General features: G+C 43.6%; 2 protein-coding genes across 2 annotated transcripts; both read right to left on the reverse strand.

The window, feature by feature from the left end:
* Positions 1 to 4,156: 4,156 nt before the first annotated feature.
* LOC119352728 (probable amidase At4g34880) lies at positions 4,157 to 11,669 on the reverse strand. The gene is made up of 5 exons (XM_037619311.1): positions 11,154 to 11,669; positions 10,844 to 11,058; positions 5,240 to 5,479; positions 4,962 to 5,160; positions 4,157 to 4,790 (listed from the first exon to the last, which is right to left on the reverse strand). The coding sequence occupies exons 2-5, from the start codon at positions 10,987 to 10,989 to the stop codon at positions 4,434 to 4,436; spliced, it is 942 nt and encodes a 313-aa protein (XP_037475208.1). The 5' UTR covers positions 10,990 to 11,058; positions 11,154 to 11,669; the 3' UTR covers positions 4,157 to 4,433.
* A 5,431-nt stretch (positions 11,670 to 17,100) lies between these two features.
* On the reverse strand, positions 17,101 to 18,815 carry LOC119358620 (probable carboxylesterase 5). Its single transcript, XM_037625087.1, has one exon. It carries the CDS (start codon positions 18,767 to 18,769, stop codon positions 17,399 to 17,401), a length of 1,371 nt encoding a protein of 456 aa, XP_037480984.1. The 5' UTR covers positions 18,770 to 18,815; the 3' UTR covers positions 17,101 to 17,398.
* Between the last annotated feature and the right edge of the window lie 409 nt (positions 18,816 to 19,224).

Consider the following 19,224-nt stretch of genomic DNA (forward strand, 5'->3'; position numbering starts at 1 on the left):
ACCTCCCGCCAGCGTCACATGAGAGCATTGAGTGCTTTCTTTTTTCTTTCTGATTTGGCACAAAGCGTAGATTGATATCATGGAACCATAAACATTGCACACTATAGTATTGTTGGTTCATCTCAATGACTCAATCTCAACAATAACAAATGTTACTGAAAATTATTAGGTGATGATTGCTAAGTTTCACGTTTCAGTAGTTAGCCACCTTGTTGGGAAGTCTGCTACTAGTAGGGCGTACTGAGTGTCCTTTGCATGTCCTGTTTCCCTGCTGACCGCCGGACACCTAGCCTGCATCCTTTTTTTAAGAAAAGGAGGAGGGACGCAGAGTTTCTGCACCCAAGCTCAAATGAGCTCGGGTGAACAGTAAAATCAAAACTAAATCAAGAAAATTTAAAAAAATCCAAATTTTTTTGGGAGAAACATTGACAAAAGTTCTAAGTGCTTGCAAAAATTTGCCATGAAATCACATTTCTAGAAGGCGTGGCAAAAAAAAAAACAAAATCAGTACTCTGAAAAAGCTACTTTCAAAAGCATTTTGGAGCACTGAATTTGTTTTTTTTGCCACGCTTTACAGGAATGTGATTTCATGATGAATTTTTGCAAGCACTTAGAACTTTTGTCGATGTTTCTCCCCAAAAAAATTGGAATTTTTTGATTTTTTTTTATTTGACTGTTCACCGAGCTCAAATGAGCTCGGGAGCAGAAAGGCACTTTCGGATGATACCTGCCTCTGCATATGGAAGATACATGCGGCCATTTTATTCGTTATTCTTGAGGACTTTACAAAGTATTACAACAATATGCTTAAATCCACCATCTTGACAACATCCGCCGCTACTCCTATCCAAATGATAAATGGTGCAAACTGGGCCAAATACCCAGACCTCTCACCTATCCTATCATCAAAATCCGAAAGCCCCAGCCGAGCCACATACCGGGTCTGGGGACAAACCGGTCTGACGCACTTACATGTGTCGTCGCCGCCATCTTCCACATGTCTTTCTTCTGAGCAAATATTGACGCTTCTACCTTGTCCGGCCTCTCTGCCGTCGACGCCACCATGACGCCAGACAGCTACCTTCTCCTGCGTGAGTCCATCTCCGCGCATCGGGCACCGAGTCTCCGCTGCGCCACGCTGCAGAGATCCGCCATCATCAATGGGCAAGATGAAGCACCGCTCCTCCTCTTGTCCCCTCCAGTCAGCACTTGTTCCAAAACGATGCCCCCAGGAGGGAGCATGACAGCGAACGTCGTCATCGTCCGATCCGGTAGACCCAGATCTAAGGTTTCCCCCGGAACCTCCCGATCAGGTTGATGTGACCTGCAACGACGATGGCTCGAGAAGGGAACGGCGTCCGAGACGCCACCATCGTCCGCCATGACCACATCAAGCGCGATTTTCACCGGAAGCCACGTCGTCCCGATCTCGTGGCTGGCTGGAACCGAGCGGAACCTCACCACGAAGATGTACGCCGCCGTCGGTCTTCCGGCGGAGATCCGTCATCTCCTCACCAGTCCATCCATGCGCCGCCGGTCGGCGAAAGGCCACCCAGCGGCGGATCCGATCGGGGCATTGGATCCGCAGCCACCGCCGTCACCATCTCCGCACAGATCAGCCAACTCCGCCGGATGGGGCGCTACCACCGCCGCCGTCCATCTCAGGGCCGCCGCTTCGCCGGCTATGGTGCTTCGGCCACCGCCGCATGGCATGGGGTCGCCGCCCTAGTCGCCACCTTCGGACTCCCATGAGAGGTGCCGCCCCTGCCGCCTAGATGGGATCCCGTAGCATCCACCCGCCCAGGTGCCTTCGGCACCGGGCCCGCCGCCACCGCGGCCCACGCTGCGGCAGCGGCGGCAGAAGGAGGCGCAAGAGGCAGCCTGCGGTGCTAGGGTTCAGGGGCCCCTGGAGTCGCCCAGGGGAAGGCGACGCGAGGGGGAGGGTAGTTGGATCCATGTGTTGAACCTGCGCTGCTAAGCTGCATTTTTTCTGTTATCGGGTATGTATACATCAGTGCTTGTGAATTTTGTATCAAGTTAGTTTAGCCGCCTTACTTTTGTACTTTACTTGTTACTAAGTTTTGCTTCAAATTTGGTCAAATTTTGAACGGTTTGACTAGAGACACTATTTATAGGCTTTCTTTTAAACGAGGGAGTGAGTACTAGAAAGGCGCATGCTAAAGAAAGTATAGCCATAGTACAAAAGATGTGCAATTGCATTGCAGTTGACTAAGTTCCATGGCAGCCAACCAACACTCGAGCCGCAAGCTCCACCCACTATCACTGCGATTGCTCCCACACCAAAGCCGTCGCCCCGCCATCCAAGACCGGACACCGCCACACCCGAGACACGCCTCCTTCACTCTCTGAGGTCCTTGATCTCCATGGCAGTCGGCTCCTCCTGCAAGGAGGAGATCATTACCCCCTCCACCGACGAGGAGGACCAGGCGCCACCACATTAGCAACCACTTCTCGTCATGGAGGCCGCTCGGGCGGACGAGGAATTCATCTGTAAGATGGAGTTGATGACGGAGCAATCACTGCGGGAGCGTGGCCCAGCGTCGCTCTCGCCACCGCGTCCCATGAAGGAGGCCGCATTACCTCTCCGACACGAGAAGGAGGAGCCCCCCCTCCCCGCCGCAACCATGGCGGTGTCCAGATCAAACGCCGTGTGAGGGAGGATCCGGCATCGCCAGCATGCAACCACAACGTTTAAATCGGGCGCCACATGAGCAAGGAGTCGGCGGTGCCGCGCTGCACAACCGATATCGACACACCAGCCTTGGCCAGTTTGTGAAGGACAAACTGCCTCCCATGACTGCCAATGCACGCGGTTACATCCTTCACTACCTCGGTGGCGGAGGTGCCTCAGGATTGTGGGCCATCATGTCCGTCGTGTAAAGGGAAGCAAGCTAGGCGATACGGTATGAGCGGCGACACGCTGCCCGCTGGTCCGCTTCGCCAAGTTGGACACGGCACCGTGTTGGCTCCTCAACAAAACCCGACCTCGCCGCCGCCTGGGCCCTCGACCGCTCCGTCACCACTGCAGAGATGCCTGCGAGGCGCCGCCATCGCCTTGTCCCCGAGCCCGCCAAGATAGGCCAGGAGTAGTCACTTAGCTACTCCTATGCCAATGCTGGCAGGGGCAAGGCCACCACCATGGCTTCACGGGCGGCATCGGCATTGGCCGCGGCGGCCCTCCGCACCGCGCTAGAGGAAGCGGAGCGGCTCCTTAGCAATCGTTGTGCAATAGCCAGACAAGGTTGTCGCGCGCAACAGACACGCGCCCTTCTACTGCTGGAGGGGGGACGGCGACGGTGGGGCTAGGCAGGGTGGCCACGCATACGAGGTCGTCGTCTGCTACAAGCTTTAGTTTTTTTCTAGTTTTAAGTTAAATGACCGGAATATTGGCCGTTCTATGTAAACTATGACCAAACTTGTATGAAATCAGTGTTTGCTGAAATTTTGTATCATTTGTTAAAAATTGGTTTAAAATGTATGCAACTACAGTTGGGTGGCCGACTCCTGTATCAGTGTTCGTGGACTGGTCCTCCGGTCCACGAACGGATGTGGTGTCTAGTTTGAGGGTCAATGTTAAAAATGCCCTTATGAGGTCGAATAGGTCGATCTATGTTGGGTTCAACCCAGTCTCCCGTCAAGGGCAACCCTTAGAAGGAGGATCCTGGGAAGGAAGCCCACGTCAAGCCCCATGCACGCCAAACGTGGGGTGGTCCCCGGTTGGGCTCCATATGTTTGAGGTGGTGGGCCCCATGTGTTGACTACACATGGGGCAACCCATACCACTCGCATGTAGAGAATAGTGTTTCAACCACTCCCATGGTGATATCATGGAGTTGTATTGTCGTAGTATATAGATAGTTTTCCATTGCTGAATTGCGAAAGGGAACAAGTCCCAGAAAATATCTCACACGCTCCTCCTCCATTCTTACTTGGTTCTTCCGTGAGCTCACTCCGACGGTTGGCATTATGATTGGGTTGGGCAAACAATCTCCTATCATGACCTCCGACCCTGTGTCCTACAATGGCCGGTAGAGTCTTGGCCATTTCCGAGCTGGATCCAAAGAATGGTTAAATCTACAAAGTCAGGCACTCTGCCAGGAATGTCTCCTAAGTAAGTACGGATGCCGAATTCACTTATGTAAATTTCTTTACCGTATACGAGCCCTAGTTAGATAGAGTACGCGTTTTCTAGAAGATCCCTTGGACTTCCTATATGAATACATCACCATGCAAGTATTATTACAATACTTATTCATAGTTTATTATACTCACCATGATGAAGCTACATTAATAACAAATGTAGTTGCTGGGAAGATGATGTTTGTCCTTTGCAGCTAAGGTGGATAACTTAGAAATATTTCTGCAGAAGGTCTAATCTTTGTGCTCCGGTGATCACCGCCTTGTCAATTGTTCTATGGCATGAACATGGGAGCTTTCCTGACCTTGGTGTTTTGCTCGAACGCGTATGCCATCTCAATCAACCTCGGGTCGTACCCCCTCAACCCACCAAAGCAGAGACCAAATGGCACCCCCATCTTGCCGTACCCGGCCGGCACGGATATGCCCGGCATGCCACCAATGGCGAGCGCCGAGGATGCATCAGCGTTGGGCATCACGATGGCATCTAGCTTGTGCTCCTTCATCAACTTCTCCAGCCCATTGGCGGACAGCTTCTTAAGCTGACGGATCGCTGCTCTCTCTGGAGCACCGATGCCAGTCGTGTTCTCGGCCGCCAGGAAGATGATCTGCCCGATTTCTTTCAGCCTCTCCTACCATACATTAATGTTAGAGAATTAAATTTCACAATATTTATTTGTTCAACTCTTAAGATATAAAAAGGTGAATGCATGAGAATAAAACTAAACAAAAGATAACATCGATCATGGCGAGAGGAAATGCATACATGTACAATGAACAGGAAACTATAATTTAGAGCTGACCTCGACGGGATGTGCATTGTTGAAAGCAATGATCTCTGCAAGTGATCGAACTGGGGAGTAGGATAAGTCTAATAGGTAAGAGTTGAGGCTTAACTTGAACTCTGCTGGTAATGCAATCTGTTGCCCATTGTTAAGGTTATCCATTATGATATCTAAATTTTCTATGTCCAGGTTCTCAATAAGAATAGCTCCTTGTTTCCTTCAAGAACATGTGAAGTGAACTATTAGAAAAAACATGCTATAAAATAGAAATGTGGATTAATTTCACCAATATATACCTCATTGTGTTGAGATGTTGCCCGTAAACCGTCTGCTGCACAGTTCCATCCGGGAAGTTGAAGAAGCCGTTGGGGACACCGATTCTCTTCCCCTTTAATCCATCCATGTTTAAGAACTGCATATACCCACCACGGGGAATGTATTTGGAAGTTCTCCTCGTGGCTGCTGCATCCCGGGCATCGTAGCCAACAATGGCGTCCAACACATGGACTGCATCTGCTACCGTGCGGCAAACAGGTCTGCAGTTACATAAATCTCAAGATTTTTTAAAACTTGTTCATATATGCATTTCCTTAGGTTCTAAATAAAACCCGGTGGCTTTAAACATGTCCGGAAATATGCATATGCAGAAATTTTCTATCCATAGGTATGACCACACGTGACTGTACAAAATTAATGAAAATAGACATATATGGCAACCAGTTATTGAGATATATAGGATGCTTAGCAGTATTTGCAAAAATTAACAGAGTGAGTCTTGCTCATTTGGTTGTGGAGGAGGATGTACAACTCCGCATTAACATCAAGGGTATTGCTGACTGCATTTGCAACAAATATTGGTTTCTTAGTACCATCTACACAAAGTGAAATGTTATTTAGAGCTGGGTTCTCTCTAGCCTGGACCACTAGGAATATTTATATGCTTAGCAAGGAGGAGCAACTAGCCAATTGGGGAGTTGAACAATATATTTATGGCGTGCAAATACGTTTTTCTGAAAGATACCACTGAGCATCCGATATTGCACCCCATAAATATGTCCTGAAGTCAAGCGGTATCCCATAGGGCATATTCTATATTTGAATTATGGCATGGCAAGTGGCATAGTTTAGTCTCAGTCGTCTCTTACTACCCCATGTTAGAAAAAGGATGTTCACCATCACGTATCTCGATTGATGCATTTCGACTTACTCTATCTACAAGAATATCAAAACAACTATATTTCTCTAAGAGATATATGTCACTATGCATCCCATATATTATTACGAAACAGTAAAACTGAGCTAGCTAGGCCATACCACAGTGCTCTTCCATTGGATCCCGCCACTGAACGCTCCAGATCTCTTTCAGTCGTTCACCACTCGCGCCTCAGGATTTTTCCCCGTGCAACCCATGCGACGCACCGTAACCAGGCCACTTATCCATAGGCTGACTTGGGCATTCTCCGGTGAATCAGTCCGCCAACTTTGAAAAACATACATAGCCCAGGCCTAGAAAGCGGGTAAACGATTTCGTCTCTCAGTCCACGACCCATGCTGCGTGAGTTCACCCGATTTCGTCATTGGTAGACCAACGTAATTATTAGCTTCAATTTAAAGCACCGTCATATTAGCTTCAGTTCAAGGTGACAGATTTTATTTTTCTGCCAAAAGGAATTTGAAGTTAGCTATTGTTGTGTGTTACACCATACCTACGATTGAGAAAACACATATTTACATATGCATTTTTTCTTGTCGTATTTAAATGTTGCTCTCAGTATCGTGTAGTGTAACATCAGTTTGAGCATCCAAATGAAAACGTTGTTTTTTGCTAGCTGAAAACAGATGATTCAGAGTGCCCAATGTCCTATTTTTATGTATGCTCCATGGACAAGATTAACTCTACATAAGGCTTCTATCCCAGATCCTCCCGTGGGTCTTTGGTAAAGCTTGTGTTGTGCGGTGTCAATCTTGAGTTTGAATTTTTAATTATCTCTTCTATTTATTCTGAACAAATCTGTGCTAACGTATGCAATCAAATAATGTCAAATCTTATATAGCCAAGAGCCCAAGACTTTGAACGTATAAATCAAATCTCACATACATGTATTCCTTTTCTCAAATATTTCTATCATAATGCCGTCAAGATGGTCGGGCGCGGCAACACGGGCCTTTATTATGTATACTAGTCGCTAACCCGTGCATTCGCACGGGCTAGTAATATAATAGTATCTTACACTCTACATTTTGCTGGTAGTTCTTATGATATAACATGATAATCATAGAGAAATTTCCGGTATAGTATATAGAAATTTGCATCAAAACTCTACCAAAAATATCAATTTAGGACCAGTTTAACAATGTCAACAATTTGGAGTTTCCACTTGGAAAAAATTGCAAAAAAAAAACATCATCAACAACATAAATCTTGATGCAAACCTTCTTTGTAGATAAGAAAAAGAATAGCATTAGAAGATGCAATCTTGATATCTAAGAAAATAATAAATTTATCTCAATAACTCTACATATTATGAAGGAAACAAAAAAACACTAAAACCATGGACATCTTACCATGGTTTTTTTTAAACCGCAAAAGTAATGGTAAAAATCATAGCATGCCCCAATTTGCACTGCATTTGTGTCTTGGTACTGTACAGACGGCTATCGAGACTGTAGGTACTTAACACTTGTGCAAATTAATTATTTCCTGTGACAACACGACAAAATTGGAGGACATTGATTCCTGATTTGCATAGAATTATAACAAAATTAAAACGAAAATAAAAGACACATAATCATCTAGTAATAAATGAACAAATTTTTCATCTCTTCTGTTGCACCAAATACAGCCAAGAGGCCAACGTTTTGGAATAATGTTGTTACAACATGGCTATGCCATTTAATTTGAGTTATTGTCTGAGAATGCTAATTCATTCAGTAACTTCAGAGCTCATATGGAGTACATGTGGCTTCATCTTCTCATGAGACGTTACTCACTATGTGTGGTATACTTTGTCGCTAGCTAGTGCAGTGCTGGATTAATCTTCAAAGCAAGTGAATGACATGCCAAAGTCAAAATAATTTCAGATTAGGATAACTCCGATTATCAAGGCATAGTAGCAGATCACATAAGAATTGGCCCGAAAATATAGATAAAAGAAAGTGCATTACTACATATAAATGGATTTCTTCATTGATTTTGCCAACAAAAATGATCTGTTCCATACAGAGCCAAGACTTGAGTCAAACCTGCAATAGTAGAAGCATTTATAGTCTGACCTATTATTCAACAACTGAATTGGGCGTTGCAATTTATAGGTTCTAGATAACGGCAACAAATCATATACCTGATCTAGACACAATATAAGGCTATTGCATGAATTTACTCACAACTTTTTTTCAGATCTCCTAGTGTAGAGTAATGTTTGGCGAATTAGATCTAGTGGCATGCATATAGTCTGCTGTGCATGGTGCAACACATAAATCTACTAATATGATGAAAATTGATCGAGGCGACAATATTTTGACCACTATGAATGGCATAACTCATAGTGCAAGATACCTTATCTTGTTTTCTATATGTGTCCTTACTAAAAAGTCTTCTAGAACTGCAAACGGAAGGTCATACATAATATTAAAAACTAACCAAGTAAATAAGAATTCTGTGATTAGGATTGCATTTGTACTCTAAGAATCATGCATATGAGCATGGACTCCTTCTCAAATACAATAAGTAAACCATGTAACCCATATAACTCAAGCATACAGATAGCAAAATTTTGGCATGAGCAGCAATTTTGGAATATTACTACTGATCTACTAATAAAAGTAATACTCTGTAAGTACTAATATTGAGAAATATGGGAAGTTGCCCAATCCTAAATTTCAAATGTATAAGAAAATATTTGAAATCCATGCATAATAACTTCTCTTAATCCTGGAAGACAGAATAATTGTTTATATCATGCATACAATCTGAAATTCATGTTTATTGGAAGAAGCAAAATACAAAATCCATAACATGTACGTAGAAGAAAGAAAATACCTGCAAAGCTTCCTATATTAAAGTGAACTGGATGGTCCATGGTTGATTTTAGATGTAGAGAACATGAGCTTGCTGCATGGTGTCACTAAAAACATGATGGAGACCACCCAATCTTGTCCTCCCCCTACAACACATAATCATGTCAAGAGAGGGTGCTGAAATACATGTACCAAACCAATATTTCTTGATGCGACATTATGGATCAAGCAGATTTTTAGAGAATAGAGGAGGTATCTGTTGAGTGGTTGCAGAATTTATTGCACATGAAACTGTCAGAGTCTGGTGTATGAACCATGACGACACCAGTCCATCATAGTTCCCCCACACTGAAACTTCAGTGAGGACTGAGGTGGCGGCTTCAATCCGTTTAGACCTAATTTCTATGTAGTTGTTGCTGCTGATTTGTGCTCACCTGCGGTCCTGCCTGGAGGCCCTAGGGGTAGACGGTCAAACCTGAAAGTAATGCTATGGAAAGGACGGTGTGACAAAGGGCCTTGGGGGAGAGAGAGAGATAGATAGAGCGACTGGATTAATTGGAGTAGTGTCATGGGAGTCTGGAGTAGCATGAACCCTAGTGGTGTTCCGACTCCGATCCGATCTGCATCAGGTTTCGCGTACGGCGTAATCAAAATTAGAAAAATAGATTGATGAATTGAAGGTTTGGAGTCTACAAACTTAGAAAAACAGATGAATAATTTTTGGGCGTACCTGATCGCCGCCCTAGCTGTGGCGGCCAGTCGGCGTCGCTGGCGCCTCGGCCCCTGCTGCACATCTGTACTTCCTCCCACCTACTTCCCTTGGCGCTAGTGATGGCGCAGGTGCTCTGTTGCCTGCCCGCGGTGTTTCAGGTTTGCCTCCGGTCGCCGCGATCGCGAGATCCAGCAAGTCGGGTAGTTGAAAGTTGGGAGCGACGAAAGGCAGAACGATGATGCGCTCGTGTGCGTTGTTGTATCGCTACTTTTTGTGGAAAGAAAACTGGATGTATGGAGGGCACAGGTGAGAGTTAAGTTGGGTTTTCTTTTGTACAGCCGTGATAGCATTGTGGGCTTTGTCCTACGACTTCTATTTCTAACGTGTGTGGGCCTTCCAATGATTTTTCTTTTGTCAAACCGAGCGTAGTTTCAGCCTAGAATTCTGCAGATTAATCTACACCGTAATAATTCGGTCCCACCAAATAAACGGCTCGTATTTTCTGATTAACGCAGTAATTTTTAGAGAGTCTAAAATTAGTATAGATAGGTATAGGTATAGGTATAGGTAAGGTATAGATCCGATATGCTGAAGTTAACGGCTCCTTTGATTCAAAGGAATTCTATAGGATTTCTGAAGGATTGAAACCCTTAAGAATTTTTCCTATGTTGGTCCTTTGATTCATAGGATTGGATCCCATAGGAATTTTTCCTATGAAATCTTTTGTACTACATTTCATAGGAAATCTAACATCTACTCCAACCTCTTTTTACAATTCCTTTGCTTTTCCTGGGCCATCAAACACTCCATGCTAATCCTGTAGGATTCATGTGTGCATGCCACTCCAACCCTATACTTTTCCTATTCCTACGTTTTGAAAATTCTGCGAATCAAAGAGGGCCTAAATGGTATCTATCCGGGCATATGCTATTTTTGATGGTTGAAATGGCAACGTCTAAATCATTTCTTCCCCCGTATATATTAGAAAAAAGAATGTTACACCACCCCGGTTGATGCATTTCGACATACTATATTGACAAGAATATAAGAAACAAATACCACTATGCATTTGTTCTAGTATGCATCACCCCATATAAGGTGTGTATCTGATCTGCAAAAGTCAAACGGTATCTAATCGGGCATATTTTAGTACGCATGAGTCATCTCTTACCCGATGGTGTCTTGCCGTGGTGTGGTGAGGATGACTCCGGCTCGGCTGGTCAACCCCACCGTGGGTTTGATCCCGACCACCGAGTTCAGCGACGCCGGGCAGAGTATGGAGCCGTCCCTCTCCGTTCCCAGCGTCACCGCGACCATGTTTGCCGCCGCGGAGATAGCCGAACCCCCGCTCGACCCGCACGGATCAGCCGAGAGCACGTAAGGATTCTATATATAGCAGAAAAACCGAGCAAGATTATTGGTCAATTCATCGTTGTGTAAAATGAGAAAAACAAATCTTGTGTGGTGCTGTAGTTAATTACCCGAGCCTGTCCGCCGCGCGCGCTCCAGCCGTCTGAGCCATGCAGGCTGCGGAAGTTGGCCCACTCGTCCAGGATGGCCTTGCCGAGCACCACCGCGCCGGCCAGGCGGAGCCGGCGCACCACGCCGGCGTCCCGCCTCGCCACGGACCCCAGCAGCGCCAAGGAGCCGGCCGTGGTGTTGAGCGCGTCGTGCGTGGCGATGTTGTCCTTGAGGAGGATGGGGACGCCGTGCAGGAGCCCGCCACCAGCGAGGTATTTGACAGGGGAGGCCGAGCGACGCTCGGCGTCGGCACGAGCGGCATGGCGGAGCGCGTCCGGGTTGACCTAGATGACGGCGCGGAGGAGCGGGTTGAGGCGGCTGATGCGGTCCAGGTAGAGCCGGACGAGCTCCACGGACGTGAGGCTGCCGTTCTTGAAGCCGAGCTGGATGCTGGCCAGGGTCGCCTCCTCGATCTCGAACGCTCCGGCGGCGAGCACGAGCGTGGCTACGGCGGCCGCCAGGAGCAGCCGAGACATCGTGCAGCGTGAGAACTTACGTGGAAGAGGAAATGCCACCTCTCTCGACTTGAAATGAACCTCTCTCTTCCTTCGCCGGTCACAACATACTCGTGGCCTACACGCCTACATATTAAGAGTAATGCTAGATTTGGTTGAAACCTCGTGTTTTAGATGTGTAGGTTTTGGCTGCGATGTCTGTTTAGTATTAGGCCCAGACTATCTGCGCCTCTTCATCAATTGGATAGGTGTAACCACAGTTGTTGCTTAGACGGTGACTTTAGTCTTGCTGTTGTATGGTTTTGTAAAGTTTTATGAGAATAATTAATAAAATAGCCGTATGCATCGCTCAGATGCAGAGGCCGGGGGTCATCCTCATTTTCTTAAAAAAAAAGAGTTACTAGGATTTACATGCTACTTCCTTCTTTCTGGTTCATAGGGCTCATCTCAAAATTTTATTTTTTTCCACTTTATAAGGCTTAATTTGGTTGTTCTTCATCACAAGTTCAGATTTCAAGGTGCATTAAATCATTGTATTTAAGTATTAAGAGAAAATTGACCAATACATGTACTTTTATGTATGCATACATTGCAATTAATGGATTGGTAAACATAATTTTTTGAGAAAAATAAGAGCATTTATTGAGTGTTTTTGTAAACTACAAAAAATAATGAGGGTGTGGCTAGATCTCAATCAATGTGTTCAAAAGAAATAGGTCCCAAGTGTCAGTCAAGTAGGGAATCAATCTGTGGTTGGAGGTTAGAGGGACTGTGGTATCCCTAGCCCACCAGGTGTCCGCATTTATTTTTGGATTTATTTCAGGATTTTCGGCGACGCGCATTCAGTGGGAGGAGACGCTCCCGTTGACAACGAGGGGTCTACGGTGATTTTATAGATTTCAAGATGATATGTCGGCTCAGTCTTTAGGAGGTGCTCATAAGGGTAGAGTGTGCGTATGTGCGTTCATAGGGATGAGTGTATGCGCGTGTATATAAACGCTTGCGTCTGTATTGTGTTAAAAAAAGTCCCAGTCAAGTAATACAGTATATAAGAAGAAAAAAGAAAAACTAAAATATATATGTATGAATAGTCATGCAAGATCAAAAGAATATATGATCGACTAAGACATAAAAAAGTTTAGACTGTGTAAAAAAAGTCTTAATCAAGTAATATAGTATATAAAAAGAAAAAAGAAAAACTAAAAAAAATCTATACGAAACTTCATGCAAGATCAAAGGAATACATCATCGCCTATGACATAACAAAGTCTAGACTTAGGAAAACTGTATTAATAAAGAGGGCTATTGCTTCTCACGGTACGTCACCGAAATTGCCTTCAAAATTATAAAATATTATCCACCGATGCCATCTATAAATGATAAAAAAAAAATCACATAGGGGAATACCCGCCTGGGCCAGGCCATCCAGTAGGAACCTTCTATATTGCGCTCTGTATGCTGTGAGAAGACACAACGGGCCTGTTTGGGTCGGCCTATGTCCGGACGATCTGTTTTAAAATTTTCATTTTCCTTTTTTGTCTTTTTTACTATTTTTGTTTTTTTAGGATTTCATAAAGTACCGATTTTTTTTACAAAAATGATGGTTTTTGAATAAAATGTTTAATAATTCATAAATGTTTGTGGGTTTAGAAAATGTTCATGATTTTTCAAATATGTTTGCATATCGAAAAAAGATTCCGAATTTGGAAAACAACTGTTCTGGAAATAAAAAAAAGTTCATGAATTAAAAAGTAGTGATGAAGTTGAACAAAATTTCGCCTATTTAAAAAATGTCCCTGAATTGAAAAATATCCTATGAAATAAAAAACTGTTCATGACTTACAGAATGGTTTTTTGATTCATAAAATGTTCGCTGATTTAGAAACTGAACATGCATTTCAAAAAATGTTCGTTGAATCAAGAAAATATTCATGATTTCAAAAATTGTTCCACTAGTTTTGAAAAAAATGTTCTTCAATTCTAGAAATGTTCGCCTATTCAAGAAAAATGTTAACAATTTTATAAAAAAACATTTGCATATATTGTAAAATTTTCACGAATTCCATTTTTTCATGATTTTAGATAATGTTTGAAAATCTGTAAATAAATGTTCATCATTTTGAAAAATGTTCACTAGTTGACAAGTTTTTAAACATATTCATGATTTTAAAAAATTGTTCACACTTTCAAGAAAATGAAAGTGATAGTTTATCTCGGTGATGCAGCAAAATGTGGTCATGGCCATTCGAGATTATGATTTTTGTTCTCCCATTGCAACACACGGGCCGTTTTGCTAGTATAGACAGAAATATAAAAAGAGGCTACATCGCCACGGCCAACCTACACAAGGAAGATAACTAAAGAACATAAACATCCATGGTGACTGACCACCGACAATCGCTGGAGTAGGCATTGGAGGAGAACAATGCAGCCGACCATCGTCCTAGAAATTAGAGAAACATCATCACACATTTGCTTTACAAACGACGCTAGCCACACAACTATCGACACGCCCCCAAGATTCTCTATATGCAAACATGTCCCAAAGATAATCCAAGGCCGGTCCTGAAAAATATATTGGGTAATGGGCCGAATGTTGTCTTGTCCCTTCGTGTGTTTCTGGGCTTTTCCCCTTCTATTGCGGGCTTTTAATCCATTTTGTTGTTTTTCCCTTCCTTTTGTGGTCCTCAGTTTTCGTACATTTATTGTATGTAATGTATTAGGCTTTGTAAAGTTAAGAAGAAAATGTAATAGGTTCTGTAGCACAAGGGGATCGATTATGAACCTAACTCAAACTACCATATTCATTTGTTGGTTCATAGTTTAACTTGGTGCTGCTTTAGTACTAACATTGTGCAATTGTTTTTGTTATATATAGCTTTGTATTAAATGTGTATTTGTATACCAAAAAATATTTTCAAACTTAATTATTCTTCATGTTTTATATAGTATATAATTACAAATAGGTATGTCCATTTGGTTTAAATTTAATGTTAAGACTTCGATTCTCATTTTTATAGACTTTGTGTGATTTTTTTTTGTGGTTGTATTTTTCCTTATTATTGCACTTGCATTTTTTGATACACGAAATTACACATATTTTGCTTTTTGTAGCTGATCATATGTAAAATGTACTTGCTAATTCTAAGTCACCTGATAAATAGTGAAATCGTAGTCCATATATAATTGTTGAATCTCGAACATCAAGATCTATGGATGAGTTAATTTTATTCATTGTTTCTTGTCTATATAAGAGGGTCGGCACGATTGTGCTTTGTTGGCCCAGGAGTTGTTTTTTATTTTATTTGTTTTCCATGTATGTTGGGCCAATGGGGAGTGGGCTTTGTGTGTTTGCTTTTCCAATCTGGGTTGGGCTCGTATTTTGGGCTATACCGTCTCTCTTATTGGGCTCTTTTCCAAGTAGTTCTAATGTAATATCCTCAATTTGTCTACAAAATGTAATATCCTAAGTTCTTCTCTTTATTAGGCAAAATCTAATATTTTTGCCTAAAGTGATAGTGGTTGGGAGGTGTAGTTATTAAGTAGTTTCTTATTGTGATATTGGATGTGTTTGCCAGCGTCTGTTGTCTAAGATATTCATTCTTGGTGCATGCATGCGGGCACAGTACATTTTTTACTGTTTATAATATTCTTAATCATCGTTACTAGATCCATCATAAACCATGTTTTCCTATTGTATTTATTTAATATGACAATGCTGATTATCCCCTCCAAAACTTGGTCAAACTTAGAAAACTTTGACTTATGATAAAAATATATAGGAATGGAGGGAGTACTGTATGCTTATTGATTTGTTGGATTTTTATATTTTGTTCTCAGTGGTCATTCATATGTTTTAGTATCCAATCAGTTTGGTGTTATTGCAAAGGAGTAGTAACTCGGTCTTTCAAGCCCTGCATTTTTAGTGTAAATAGTTCCAATGACTTATCAAATGTTTTCTCCGCGTTTGACATATTTCTCTGTTGACATATAGAAGTGTCGATCTCATGTTGAGATTCATGCAAGTTTGTCTCTCAATTAAAGGGGCTTGTAATGAAGGTCACAACACATCACTAAAACTTTCCCTGGGATTTTTAGGTCTATTCAGTTATTTTAACTTGATTTAAGTTTAAACAATGTGTTTTCTTTGCAGCACGATTCATCTTTCTTCCCTGGTGTAGTTAGTTTAAAACAAAATTTCCAAAAGTTAAATTGTGCACTCCAAAGTAATTGTTAGTTTTGATTTTTAGGGCCACATATTTATAGTGGAGTTGCTCATTTTGAAGATCATAATTGCATAAAATACTATTTGTGCAACTAGATAACATCTTTTTGGTTGTCTTCATTTCTATTTATGCTTATTAATATTTTCATGATGTGTTGCTCATGACAATAACTGTATTTTGTTATGTTTTTCAGACATATCAACCCATTTGGACACTCGCCGGCCGTGAACAATTAGGTGGGGAGGCGGGGGGAGAGGGGGTAGTTCCATTCCGGTAGCTGCGTGGAACTATTGGGTGTGATGATAGTTGCATTTTTTTAAACATCACCCCTAGTGAAAAATTTGCCGACTGTGTGCAAATAAGAGTGGGGCAATAGTTGTATTAAAAAAACACAGTTCCAAATCCGCTTATGGTGTGGCTCAAAGGTTGGGGATAGTTACATCTTGTATTTCCGTACAAAATGCCATGTCAATTGCATGTCCGTTGTAGGTGTTTGCTACTCCCTCCGTTCCGAAATATATAGTGTATTAGTCTTTTCAAAAGTCAAACATGCGCATGTTTGATAAAGTTTTTTTTGAAAAAATATCAATATCTATAATACCAAATTTTGTATCATTAGATGCATCAAGAAAAGTAATTTTATATTTTATTTATTTTCTATTGTCGATGTCGATATTTTGTTGTATATTTGATCAAACATACACGAGCTTGACTTGCACGAAAATTAATACACTTTATATTCTGGAACCGGTCGAGTTGTACAGATGTTGAGGAGTAGAGCAGAAAATTTGTACAAACTCGATGTATGCGAAAAGTCCATTCTGCACCCGAGCTCATATGCTCCCGCATGAACAGTAAAATCGAAAAAAATAAAAAATAATTCACAAAATTCCAAATTTTTTTTGAGAGAAACATTGACAAAAGTTCTAAGTTCCTGCAAAAATTGATCATGAAATCACATTCCTGTAAGGCGTGGCAAAAAACAAATTCAGTGCTTCAAAATGCATTTGAAAGTAGCTTTTTCAGAGTACTATTTTTGTTTTTTTTTGTCACGCCTTCTAGGAATGTGATTTCATGACGAATTTTTGCAGGCACTTAGAACTTTTGTCAATGTTTCTCTCAATTTTTTTTTGGAATTTTGTGATTTTTTTTTATATTTTTTCGATTTTACTGTTCATGCGGGAGCATATGAGCTCGGGTGCAGATTAGCCGCGTCCCGATGTATGACAATATACTAGTACATTATTCATACATCGATCTTACATACATAGTTTATAAGAAAGAAGAGCATACACCACGCAAAAAAAAAAACATACACAATATAGATTTCTTTGGCCCAAAGCAGCTGGTGGTGTGGTGGATATATAGGGGTCTTGGTAATTGGTATTAACCTACTGTTAACCTTTTACGTACCTTCCCTGTAATATTCTTACTAGCACTTACGCTGGAGCATGCACAACCGGTGTCCCCGACCTTCTGACACCTGGGATCATGGATGCATGTAGAGTTGTACACCATCGTCCACTAGATGAAGTTGTGAAAAACACAAGTCCCCGGAGCTGTTGCTGCTGATAACGAGAACCTCATGTTCGTCTTGTCATGCCTGACGACATGGCTCAAAGGTAACACGTATCTAGTCTTGGATGCTCTTCTCCCCTGTCCACCAATGTGTAAGCAGCTAGTACGTGTCATACCTTGTGGGACACTCGAAGCTTTCATGGCCATGCCATAACCAAATACGTCCATATACGGCCTAGTAGGCACGCCTAGAATAGGCAAGCATGAGCCCATGTCACCAGCAGATGGCTCCTTGTTACCACCGCATGCATGCAGCTCGTGCAGCTCCGGGAGCAAAGCGGCCGGCAATGGCATGGCGGTGGGCTGGTTGATGAACTGCACTATGGCCTCCATGAGAACCTTACTGGTCGCACGGAGTGGGTTGTACAGGTGGAAGCCATGGTCTTCGCCCTCCGACTCCACCAATGTCACCGCGTTCTCATCATCCGCCCACGCGCAGCAGTCACGCACGCGGGCCGCCAAACAGCGCCCGCGGTCACGCAGGGTGTCCTTCTCGGCGACGGCGACTAGCACACGACGGCATGTCAGCGAGGCGATTTCCTCGTCGATAGGGTTGACCCGGCAATCATCGTTGCCGAGACGGCCCGCCGTAACGAACGGCCAGACCCCGTCGATGAACTCGGGTGTAAACATGGCGCCGCCGTCCCAGACTAGCTCGGAGCTGGACAGCCGCTCGACGCCCCAGAAGTATGGGTGCACGATGACAAGGCCCTCGACGTCGATGTGGTTTCCAGTGCCACCACCGCTGGCCGCACGCACCGCCGTGTTGTAGACGATGTTCCCGCCGGCGCTGTCACCGGCGAGGAACGTGCGCCCGGGGTCGGCGTAGTCGGAGAGCCAGGGGTCAGAGACGGATGCCACCCACTGGAGGGCCGCCCATGCATCGTCGTAGGCCGCAGGGACGGGATGCTCTGGCGCGAGACGGTACTCAACGGACACGACGAGCGCCCCGGCGCGCGCGGCGAGTGACCTGGCGTAGTTGTTGTACGTGCGGCAGAAGGCGCTCTCGGTGCAGAAGGATCCGCCGTGGACGTACATGATGACGGGGAGCCTCTCGCCGCCGGTGGCAGCAGCAGCAGCTGCGTTGGAGGGAAGAAACAGGCGTGCCGATACTCCCGTGTTTTCGTCGACAACGACGTCCCTCGTTGCCACGCCACGGTTGGCAGCCGCATCCTCCGACGCTGCCACGAATGGGCTGCGCAGGAAGCGCTCCACACGGCCGCCTTTGTATTCGCGTATGAATGGATACAGGTCGACGGTGAGGTCCGCCTCGCCGTCATCCGTCTTTTTTCGTGGAGAACTTTTGTTTGCATGCATCCTGCTTGATGGAGCTTGCTAACGCGCAGTTGTCTGCGGAGGCAGTTGTCTGGATGATCGACCGAGTGTATATTGAGTGTTAACTCGAGTACAAATAAATAAATGATTCTTTTAAGGAACAATTCCATTTATACCCCTAACTCAAACTCATTACTCACATTTACCACTGATATTTTCAGACCTACTCATTTTTGTGACTATTCCATTGTGTGGTGTTATAGAAATACCCCGAGTGACGTTTCCTTTAGGTATTCTCTACTTTCTAAGCTTCGCGGCATTCTCGTGTAGCTGTCGGTGTTTTCCGTTATTTAGTAGCATCCTTGAGCATCTCCATGGATGGCATTTCATGTTTCTTGGTGTTTATGTTTTCAGAGAGAAGAAATATTTTTAGGTCTCCTACAAAAGAACAGAAAGCACTGACAGCTATACAGGAACGTCACCAAGCCTGAAAAGCA

The sequence above is a fragment of the Triticum dicoccoides genome, chromosome 2A, assembly GCF_002162155.2.
Source record: "Triticum dicoccoides isolate Atlit2015 ecotype Zavitan chromosome 2A, WEW_v2.0, whole genome shotgun sequence".
Classification (NCBI taxonomy): Eukaryota; Viridiplantae; Streptophyta; class Magnoliopsida; order Poales; family Poaceae; genus Triticum; species Triticum dicoccoides.